This window comes from Oryzias latipes, chromosome 9 (assembly GCF_002234675.1).
Source record: "Oryzias latipes chromosome 9, ASM223467v1".
Classification (NCBI taxonomy): domain Eukaryota; kingdom Metazoa; phylum Chordata; class Actinopteri; order Beloniformes; family Adrianichthyidae; genus Oryzias; species Oryzias latipes.
In genome coordinates, this window is record NC_019867.2 from 33133288 (window position 1) to 33145361 (window position 12074).

Here is a 12074-nt window from a genome sequence, read left to right on the forward strand (position 1 = left end):
GTGTAAAGTTAATGTGTTGTGTGTAAAGTTAATCTGTTGTGTGTAAAGTTAGTGTGTTGTGTGTAAAGTTAGTGTGTTGTGTGTAAAGTTAGTGTGTTGTGTGTAAAGTTAATGTGTTGTGTGTAAAGTTAGTGTGTTGTGTATAAAGTTAATGTGTTGTGTTGTGACCCTTCAGGGCCACCGTACGGATCAAGTCCCGGCTGGGGGACCTCAACCAGAACACCAAGCAATGGGGGACCTTTCTGTGTGGAGTTAGCATGTTTTCTCCGTGCATTTATGGGTTTTCTCTGGCTTCCTCCCACCGTCCAAAAACATGCTTCATAGGTTCATTGGTTCCTCTAAATCAGGGGTGTCAAACTCATTTTCACCGAGGTCAACATCAGGATAGCGGTTGTCCTCAAAGGGCCAGATAGAACTTATACATGTAACTAAATGTAATGAAAAATAAATGTAACTACTCCTTAATGTTAAATAACTCATTGTTTACTTATGATAACTTTTTAAAGTGACAATTACAATTGCAAAGAAAACACATTTTTGCTACTCATAGCATAAATCCTTTTGTGTTCTATCCTATGGGGGACCATTGACGTGTTCTCCTTGCCACGACAAAGGTGGATAAAGGTGGAAAGATTTCATGTAATCCATGGACACCAGTGAAGATCACAAATCATTGAAGAAAAAAGGTTCAGAGCACTGTCTAGTGGGTCTAGATGACCCAACTCCCAACGTTAACGTGCCTAGTATAGCACAAGGGTTAATTATGGATTTCTAATTCTAATATTTGTGACAAATGTTGGTTTTTAGTGTTTCCTTTGAACATTTCTTTCAATGAAGCCGTTTGTAATGCCCATTGGGGCCTGGTGGTGAGCTGAAAACGCACGAGAGACATTTGATATAGGGTGAGAAGCTCGGTCACCAGCGGAGAGCTCGGAGTAGAACCGTTCTCCTCCTCGGGCTCGGGCATCTAGTCTGGATGCCTCCTGGACGCCTCCCCTGGGGAGGTTTTCCGCCCATGTCCCACTGGGCGGAGGCACAGACCCAGGACTACGTCTCTTGGCTGGCCTGAGAACGTCTTAGGGTCCCCCCAAAGGAGCTGGAGGAAATGGCTGGGGCGAGGGAAGTCTGGGCATCTTTGCTGAGACTGCTTCCCCCGTGACCCGGTCCCAGATAAGTGGAGGAAGATGGATGGATATTTTGATTTAAAAAAAGTCACAAGAAGTCTGAAGAGTTTTTTAATCACTGGTATTCTTGCTTAAGCTTTTGTCATTACTGATGCAGACACACAATTTAACAAAGACCTTAATAGCTTTGAGATGGTTCAAAGATTGCTTAACTCTTCATGCTAAACCTGCAGCAGAATCCTTCAGACAGGAAATCACGAAGCTGGAATCTCTTTGTCTTCACACTTTCTCAGCGGAAAAGCTTCTCATACTTGGGTTTGAGCTTTTCCAAAGTGCTGTTGTTCTGCATCTTCTGTTGCAGGCCCTTGGAGTCTCGAATCCTCTCATGAGCTTCTTCAAACAGCTTCTCTCCAAGCTCCTTCTTCACCCGATCTCTCCAGGCACTCAGCTTCGGCCGCCCTTCCAGCACGTCCAAGGCCACTGCAAGAGGCTGACGCCCAGGAAACAGAGACGTTAACCCCCCCCCCAAGTGTCTCCTCCAGTTCAGTAGACATGGCACAGAGGAACTTTGTTGATAAGGATCTACAGCCAATCAGAATGCAGAACACAGCGTTGTAGTATTGCCACAAAGGTGTGGATGCAGTGGACAAAAAAAAACAGGAGTTACTGAACTACAGATATGAATAAAGTGCACATGGGTTTGGAAAAACAAGTGCTTTAACACAAATAGGAACTGTTTCTTTGTTTGTAAAGATGCTTCTTATTCTATATTGGATTATGTGAATTCTGGAGGAAGTGGGTGGAGTCACCAGCGAGGGAAGAAAAAGAGAAAAGTTTGGGCGTCTGCAATTGTGAGAGGAGGAAATAAGGAAAAAGGCTGAGGAAGGTTACGAGGGACCCGAGGAAGAAATGAAATAAGATGTGATCCACCCAAGAAAACTGGATTAAGGCTGGAAACATTTTGGTGAGATTATTCCATTTTTTTTTGTTTTGAACTTACATTTCCTTATGGGTTTATATTTTTTGGACATTGGAATTCCTGGTTGAACACTGGAAGGGGGACTAAAGAGACTGAAAAGAATAAGATGAATGTTTTTGTTTTGGAAAATATGTGCTTACATGTTTGACTTTAGTTTGTATTGATTCAAAAGTTAAATTAGAGTGTCATTCACACAGCTCATTACAACGTGCTGTAAAAAAAAATTTGCACAAAGACATAAGCCACAAAAAGCAAATTACATCTTAGCAAGGGAACACACCCAATACAATAAAGTTTGATGAGGTCATTTTGAGTTCTGAATATGGAGAATCCTATTTTCTCCTCCAGGTTTCACAAGATATAACTGTGCATGGCATCGCTGATTCATAAAGTCGTTCAAACGTGTTTCTGTGGTTCCTCCAAACTACGGGATCTGACTTCAGGCATGCTGCTGCTCGGTGCTGCAACCGTAATTCCCCATTCCTGAGTTGTGTCTTCTTTAGCCCAGCAGAAAAGCTGCTTTAGGTCAAACCAACTGAAGAGAAATATGATCACTTTTTTTATAGAGGCGTCAGCAGATGTGTCTTTCTGTGTGGAGTTTGCATGTTCTCCCGGTGTATGTGTGGGTTTTCTCCGGGATCTCCGGCTTCCTCCCACCGTCTAAAAACATGCTTCATAGGTTGATTGGCAACTCTAAGTTGTCCATAGGTGTGAGTGTGAGAGCGAATGGATGTGTGATTGAGGATATTCTACCCTGCGACAGACTGGCGACCAGTCCAGGGCATCCCTTGCCTACGCCCAAGTGGCCGGGATAGGCTCCAGCAGCCCCGTGACCCCGAAAGGGAATAAACGGTAAAGAAGATGAATGAATGATGAATGTATGGCGTATGTCTCCACCATTCACAAAGCAACAAGAAATTACATTTGCTGATCAATTTCCCATTTCCACGTGGATTATTACCGACATCTGTAGCTTGTCAGATGTAATTAAATGGAGGGAAATAAAATGCCCCATCACAATGCGTAATGACGCACAATGGCTGATCTGGCGCTCTTAGAAGATGTGGCAAATGGAAGAATTCGGAGTGAACGCATCTTTAGACAGCAAGAAGACTTGCTGGCAAACGAGGACGAGTGGCTTATGAGCCGGTTCCCACTTCCTCCAGCCGTCCTGTTGGACCTCTGCGACTTTTTATTTCAGCCATGGTCCGAGGTTGTGAGGCTACAGCATTACGGCGTCTGCCACCGTTTGCCACTCACGTGCCTTTTTGGCATTAGTAATGCCCACACTGTGCCCTCCAAACAACATTATTCTCCTCTTTTCCACCTCGCCAACGATAACTTCTACTTCACATTGAGTGAAGTTACGTGTTTTTGATTTCCTCTCGGTGTTTGCCATGATTTCCCAATCAATGAATATTCATTTGTGGGCGTTTCACGGACTATTTATGGGCAACTATGGGCGTGTCATGAAGCCTCAAAAGCTGCATTTAGAATCGGTTGTGATTTATTAAGGGAAAGATGCGTAGGATGTGCGTGCGCACGGTTTTATAAATCCGAATATTTCTGTGCGTACGCACGTCCTATGTTTCATCCGTACGCCACTTCTGACGCAAATCCTACGCAGTTTTATAAATGAGGCCCCTGGACACAAAGTTACTTTGTAGAGGTGTTTGTTCACGTTTTAGTGCACGCAAACAGATTTCACTAAATGCTTTGTACATTTACCGCTGAAAAAGAAATCCAACTGACTCCAGTCTAAAGCAGGCAGATCCTCTTCCTACCTGCATGACCTCCACGACTGCCAACACATCTGCCAGAGAGATTCTGTTGCTGATGAGGAATAATTTATCCTGAAGGAATTTCTCCTCCATCAGGTCCAAGGACTGTCTCAGATCCTCAAGGGCAACGTCCATCTTCTCTTTGGAGACTTCAGAGCCCATAATTGCTGGAAACAGAGTCTGCAGGTAACAGTTTACAGTTTGGTCAATCATGGTTTTCCTCATCCATCACTTCTGTCAATGCAGGAAGGCTCATCACTGTATTGTAAGCTAGAGGCGTGACCATGACATCTGCTCTTTGGCCTCCTACCCATCCACCAATCCATCCATCCATCCATCCATCCATCCATCCATCCATCCATCCATCCATCCATCCATACACCAATCCACCCATCCCTCCATCCATCCATCCCTCCATCCATCCATCCACCCCCCATCCACCCATCCCTCCATCCATCCATCCATCATCCATCCACCCATCCCTCCATCCACCTATTCCTCCATCCATCCATCCATACATCCCTCCACCAATCCCTCCATCCACCCATCCCTCCATCCATCCATACACCAATCCATCCATCCATCATCCATCCACCCATCCCTCCATCCACCCATCCCTCCATCCATCCATCCATCCATACATACATCCCTCCACCAATCCCTCCATCCATCCCTCCATCCATCCATACACCAATCCACCCATCCATCCATCCATCCATCCCTCCATCCATTCCTCCATCCACCCACCCATCCCTCCATCCATCCACCCATCCATCCCTCCACCCATCCCTCCACCAATCCATCCCTCCATCTATCCATTCATCCATCCCTCCCACCCCCATCTATCCTTCCACCCACCCATCCCTCCATCTATCCATTCATCCATCCCTCCATCCATCCATCCCTCCACCCATCCATCCCTCCATCCATACACCAATCCACCCATCCATCCATCCACCCATCCCTCCATCCATACAACCCTCCATCCATCCCTCCACCCATCCATTCATTCATCCATCCATCCCTCCATCCATACACCAATCCATCCATCCCTCCATCCATCCATCCATCCATCCCTCCATCCATCCATCCACCCATCCATCCATACATACATCCCTCCACCCATCCATCCCTCCATCCATGCATCCCTCCCACCCCCATTTATCCTTCCACCCATCCCTCCATCCATCCATCCCTCCATCCATGCATCCCTCCATCCATACACCCATCCATCCATCCATCCCTCCATCCATACACCCATCCATCCATCCATCCCTCCATCCATCCATCCCTTCATCTATCCATTCATCCATCCCTCCCACCCCCATCTATCCTTCCACCCATCCCTTCATCCATCCATTCATCCATCCCTCCCACCCCCATCTATCCTTCCACCCATCCCTCCATCCATCCATCCCTCCATCCATCCATACACCAATCCATCCCTCCATCCATCCATCCCTCCATCCATCCATACACCAATCCATCCCTCCATCCATCCCTCCATCCATCCATCCATCCCTCCATCCATTCATCCATCCATCCCTCCATGACCAATCAAGGACTTGGATTTGCTAGTGAAGTGTGGGCAGCGTCCTTTTCCTAACACAGAAGTACCAACCGTAGTAAACATTATCACGAAGGAGAATTAATAATCAGGGTTTGTGCCCAGTTGGAATTCTATGACACCAAGTCTTTCAAATTCAAATTCAAATTCAAATTTTATTTGTCACACACACAATCATACAGCGTACAATGTGCAGTGAAATGCTTAGGCGACCGCCCGCGACCTCAAACAAGAAAGAATATCAATAGGAATAGGAAGATAGATATAAAATATAGGAATATACAAATATAAAAACATAAAAACAGAATGTCCGAATGTGTGAAAATATGCTCTAAAAGTGACATGTGAAAGTGGCTTGTGTGTATAATGTTCATGATTACTGGTTAAGAGTCCGTATCGCCTGCGGGAAGAAGCTCCTCCTCAGTCTCTCTGTGTTAGCCTTCAGAGAGCGGAATCGCTTTCCTGACCGCAACAGCGAGAACAGTCCGTTGTCGGGGTGGCTGAGGTCCTTTGTTATCTTCCTGGCCCTGGTCCAGCACCGCCTGCCGTAGATTGAGTGCAGGTCAGGGAGCTCGGTGTGGATGATGCGCTCAGCTGAACCCACCACCCTTTGGAGAGCTCGTCTGTCCTGCATGGTGCTGTTCCCGAACCAGGTTGTGATGTTTCCCGTCAGGATGCTCTCTATGGTGCAAGAGTAAAAGTTCCTAAGCACCACAGAGGGCAGTCTAAAGTCTCTCAGGCGTCTAAGGTGGTAAAGACGCTGCCGGGCCTTTTTCACCACGGTGTTGATGTGACAGGACCATGACAGGTCCTGCGTGATGTGGACACCGAGGTATCGGAAGCTGTTCACTCTCTCCACTGGGCTCTTGTCGATGACAGGGGTCTGGTAGTTCCTCTTCTGCTTTGTGGCGAAGTCCACTATCAACTCCTTTGTCTTGCTGATGTTTAGGAGGAGATTGTTCCTCTGACACCAGTTTTCCAGATGTCCAATCTCCTTCAGGTAGGTCGTCTCATCATTATCAGTGATCAGGCCCACCACAACGGTGTCGTCAGCGAATTTGATGATGGTGTTGGAGTTGGTGGACGCCACGCAGTCGTACGTGTACAGTGAGTACAGTAGAGGGCTCAGAACACAACCCTGAGGGGCTCCAGTGTTGAGAGTGATGGAAGCTGAGACAAATCCGCCCATCCTTACTGCCTGGGGTCTGCCAGTTAGGAAATTGGAGATCCACTGACACAGAGATGGGCTGAGTCCCAAGTATGAAGTAGATGAGAGATAGCGTCGTCCGTTGAGCGGTTCGAACGGTAAGCAAACTGTAGTGGATCCAGTGTGTCAGGTAGTGAGGAGATAATGAAGTCTTTGATCAGTCGCTCAAAGCACTTCATCACTACTGAGGTGAGGGCTACAGGTCGATAGTCATTGAGGGAAGTAGGATGGGGTTTCTTTGGGACTGGAACAATAACAGACTCCTTAAAGCATGTAGGGATCACCGACTGAGATAAAGAGATGTTGAATATCTCTGTGAACACAGGTGCCAGTTGGTCTGTGCAGGCTCTGAGGACTCTACCTGAGATGCCATCTGGACCTGCTGCTTTCCTGGTGTTTACTCTCCTGAAGGCTCTCCTCACGTCATGTTCGGAGATGATAAACGCGTTACTGGTACTGGTAGTGACTTCCTGTCTACAGCCGTTAGTACCGCTAGCTTTAGCGACGCTAGCATTAGCATCGCTAGCGTCCTTGGCTGCAGCCTCGAAACGAGCATAGAAGGTGTTCAGTTCGTCTGCCAGAGTCCTGTCCGCGCTCGTCACACCGGATGTTGGTGCTCTATAGTCCGTTATTGTTCTTAGTCCCTGCCACAGGCTCCTGGAGTCACTCTGTTGGAGTTGTGACTCTAGTTTCCTCCCGTAGCGCTTCTTCGCCTCTTTCACCGCCTTCCGGACATTGTATGACGCAGCCTTATACAGCTCCATGTCCCCGGACGCGAGTCCCGCGTTATAGGCAGCGGTGCGAGATCTCAGAGCGTCACGGATGGTTTTATCCACCCACGGCTTCTGATTGGGAAACGTTCTGATCTTCGTTTTCTGTACGGTGTCATCCGCTAGTTTCCCCACAAATCCCACAACCGCTTCCGTAAACACGTTGATGTCATCGGAGCTGTTTCGAAACATGCCCCAGTCAGCGTCCTCGAGTGCGTCCTGTAAGGCGGCCACCGATTGGCCTGTCCAGCGCGCGACCTCTCTCTGAACCGGAACTTCCTGTTTGAGCCTTTGTTTATATTTTGGCATGAGAAAGATGGCGGCGTGGTCAGATTTCCCAAACGGTGGATGAGATTGTGCCTTGTAGCCATCCTTAACTGTTGTGTAACAGTGGTCCAGTGTCCTTTTGCCCCTGGTCGGGCAGGTGATGTGCTGATAGAAGTTCGGCGCTGCGCGTTTGAGGTTGGCACTGTTAAAGTCCCCTGCCACAATAAGCACAGCGTCCCGGTGTTGAGTCTGGTGCTGTGTGAGTGCCTAATGCAACTCACATAGGGCAGCGTCCGTGTCCGCTTGTGGTGGAATATAAACGGCACTGATTATGACCGATGTGAACTCCCGGGGAAGATAAAAAGGACGACATTTGATGGTCAATAGTTCCAGGTTGGGTGTGCAGGAGCGTGTAAGTGGAACAACACTCGTGCTGTTGCACCAGCTGCTGTTCACCATTAGACACACTCCACCTCCCCTTGTCTTCCCCGAGTCGCGTGTCCTGTCCACTCAGTGAACCGAGAAAAACTCGGCCGGCTGTATGGCGTAGTCCGGCACCGCTGGATTCAGCCATGTCTCGGTGAAGCAGAAGAGATCGCAGTCCCGAATGTCTCTCTGGAACTTTACCCTGGCCCTGAGGTCGTCAAGCTTGTTCTCCAGTGACTGGACGTTGGCGAGCAGGATGCTAGGCAGAGGTGTGCGGTGTGCACGGGCTCTCAGCCTGTTCCTGACGCCGGCTCGTTTCCCTCGTGGCCGCCACTTCGGGTCGCGTCCTTTGTTCTCTCTCAGGATCTCTCTCGGCCAACTCGGATCCGAAGTTAGAAGCATCGAAACGTGAGTATGTTGTGCAGCAAGAGAAATGAGAGCATTTCGGTCGTACCTAATGCACCCCATGGTGATGTAATAGCCAGTTTAGAGTTGTTAAGAAAAAGGAGGTAAAAAACGAGGTAAAATAGGTCGGAGCAGGGTCGGAGCAGTCGCGGCGGCTGCCGACCTCACCGGCGCCACATTCATCTATTAGAATAAAGCTGTGAAAGACAAAGTCTGGAGAAAGATTTGCAAGATTTGTACCATGTCGACATCTTGCACAGGCTGTGAGTAGATGCGCTAGTATCGGGTAGTGAGAGTCCAGTGTGAACACCATATCCTAAAAGTGGGTTCAAAAACCCACAATTAGCGTGTACTTGAACACGCTACACATGCCTGGTTGTGTATGTAGCATCACAGTGTTCTATAAGAAACTTTCTGTTTATGCTGCAAATTTGAGGATTTTTTATGTCAAAGGGTGTCAGGTGAGGCAGGTGACCAATCAGGGACACAAACCTTGAACAGGAAGACCTTTGAACAGTGTGATCGCAGGTTCAGGTGCTGCCAAGATGAGTACTCATTAACCAGAGCTTGCTGCCGCAGGTCAGCCGGGAACCAATGATCCGCCACCAAGCACTTCCTAGCCAGGAATTTCAGGATGGCCGTGCTGTGACACAGAACAATCTTAGAACCATGACCCCAGCCTGAAAACGTTCAGTCAGAACGAGCAGCTCTGAACATCAGAAAGCCAAAAGCCACCACCAGCCGAACACTTTCACATTTCTGTCTGTCAGATGATGAAAATGTAAAAGCTTAGACAGAAATTCATCTTTGGTTTACATGCAGCTTTAGATGTTTGCTCACATGTCAGTCAGACTGAATGTCTGAGAGGAGGATGATGGGAGTTATTTGAAAGCACAAATGGATGAGGGTTGAAAGACCAGCTTCCATTGTGAACTGTTTGGGCCAAGTTAGTAAAGTTTGTGTAGAAGAATGCTCCCTCTTTTGAGGTTGGACAAATGTGACGTCTTCTGAGACCACAAGCCTGGCCTGTGCTGATGCTGAATGCCCCCCCCCCCCACACACACACACACATACACAGTGAGAGTAGAAGAAACGCAGCAGCATGAGTCCACACAGATTCAGCCTCTCTACCTCTCTGTCAGAACAAAGTCTCCATCCTTCAGAACAGGAACTTTCTTTACAATGCTGAGTTTTGCAAACTCCTCACTGTACTGTTGCCCTGAAACAAAAAAGAGAGGGAAATGAGGCGCTAACATCATCTTCTCTGACCACCTTTGTCTTTGCAGCCCCCAGCACAGAGGCACAGCAGGAAGAGACAGACGCTGAGGGGTTAATGTAACTGTACTCCCCAGCCTGCTGGGCTGGACTGAAACGGATGTGAACTGATATCAAAGGAATGCAGCTCTTTCTAGGCTACATGGGAGAAAACGGGAAGCTTCAAAATAAAGGAGAAAAAGGTTTTCTCCACTTCCTGATTTTAAACTTTCCACATTTGAAGGCTGCATGCAACTGGGAGTCTGCTTACCATCTGCAAGTTCCACATGCTTGAACTCAAAAGGGATCCTGAGAGATTTGGCGAACAAGAAGACGGCGCGGCATGGCGGGGACAGAAGGTCCAGATACAGCTCCATCCTGTCAAGTGTGAGGCTGTAGCTGCCGTCCACCGCCTGTTATCCTACAGAGCTCCTCCTCTCTTCGCTGTAGGAGGATTCCCTGAGCTCTAAATGATGGCGACACTTCAAAGTAAACAGGCCGTCTGGGGTGACCAGTCTGACCTTTAGCCCCCACTTGGTCTAAAAAATAGTAAACACAGCTGAGATAAGGACATTTGGATCTTCTTTGTCTGTGATGCGGCTCTGTGTTCATAATGAGTTTGAAGGCAGGCGGTGTAAGCTTCACCTGACTCTCCAAAGACGGACCCAAGCTTCATCCGGAGTTCCCCCCATCAGAAAACACAGGAAACCAATTTTAACCCTTGTGCTATCTTAGATGACCCCCCCCCCCCCATATTGACGTGTTCTCCCTACCATGACAAAGGTGGATAAAGGTGGAAAGATTTTATGTAATCCATGGACACCAGTGAAGATCACAAATCATTGAAGAAAAAAGATTCAGAGCTCTGTCTAGTGGGTCTAGATGACCCACCTCCCAATGTTGAAGTGCCTAGGCAATCATGCGTGCAAATGTGGTGTTTTTAAAATCCTAACAGCAGTGGACTCTGTTCAATTGTTAAGTGGGTCAAAATGAGCCCAACATTGATCCAAAATATGTTGAAAGGTGCGCTGGGGGGGGGGTGCTTCAGGACTGAAGATAAGTAGAGATCTATGCATGTAGTAACCATCAAGGAATGGCTTTAGTGGGTTTCTGTCTTAAGAAGAAAAGTTGGTCAACAGGAGAATATAAAATCTGACGGATGATGGTTTAGTACAGTGCTTCTCAAATAGTAGGGCACGCCCCCCTGGGGGGCGTGATGCGATGCCAGGGGGGGCACAGTAGTAGTAGTAGCGGTTTTAGGCACAGGTAATACAGGCAATTGCCCAGGCTGCAAATATAATGTGGGTGCGGTGGTGACAGCGGCTCAGTGCTTGTTCTATCGCACAGCCTGAAACTGTGAACTGCCGTCCCTGCAGCTGCTCCTGTCTCCTGTCACACGCGTGTGTGAGAAGGAGAGGGGAGGGGTAGTGAGCTCAGGCTGCAGGTGGAACGGAGCACGCGGAACACCTGGATCATGACTGCCTTTAGATGACTCAGCTCATGCTAATAATGTCATTCTTTATCAACTATTGTAGACATTTTGATGATGTGTCTTTATTTTGCATCAATGTTTTCTTTGTCTGCCTGTGGTTTAGTTGGTTCAGTAAGGCAAGGCAGGGCAAGTTTATTTGTGTAGCACAATTCGTACACAAAGTAATTCAAGGTGCTTCACAAAACAGAAAAATGCATTAAAATCACAATACTTCATAGAAATAATCAACGTAAAATTTACTTTAAAAGAAAAGAAAAAATTTGAAAATTGATTTAAAAATAAAGGAAGGAAAGAAAAGTGCAGATAGTACCTTTCAGTCATATACACGGCTAAACAGAAATGTTTTAAGTCTAGATTTGAACATGAACACAGAAGAGGCCTGTCTTACGCCTTCAGGGAGGCTGTTCCAGATTTCAGCTGCAGAATATTGAAACGCTGATTCCCCTTGTTTAGTTCTGACTCTGGGAATCAACAGGAGGCCGGCCCCTGAGGTCCTCAGAGTACGAGATGGTTCATATGGCACTAACATGTCAGAGATGTACTTTGGTGCTCGGCCATGGAGAGACTTGTACACAAGCAGAGCTGCTTTGAAGTCTATTCTTTGAGGTACAGGGAGCCAGTGCAAAGACCTGAGCACAGGACTGATGTGATCATACTTCCTGGTTCTGGTCAGGACTCAAGCAGCAGCATTCTGGATGTACTGAAGCTGTTTTACAGCTCGTTTGGAGAGGCCGGTGAGCAGGCCGTTACAGTAGTCTAACCTACTGGAGACAAATGCATGAATAAGTATCTCCAGGTCTGG

At 47.5% G+C, this 12074-nt stretch overlaps 1 protein-coding gene across 1 annotated transcript; it reads right to left on the reverse strand.

The window, feature by feature from the left end:
• Positions 1-1219: 1219 nt before the first annotated feature.
• Positions 1220-10218, reverse strand: LOC101173040 (glutathione S-transferase theta-1-like). Its single transcript, XM_023958914.1, has 5 exons — positions 10052-10218; positions 9658-9745; positions 9019-9169; positions 3888-4064; positions 1220-1614 (listed from the first exon to the last, which is right to left on the reverse strand). Exons 1-5 carry the CDS (start codon positions 10155-10157, stop codon positions 1414-1416), a joined length of 723 nt encoding a protein of 240 aa, XP_023814682.1. The 5' UTR covers positions 10158-10218; the 3' UTR covers positions 1220-1413.
• Between the last annotated feature and the right edge of the window lie 1856 nt (positions 10219-12074).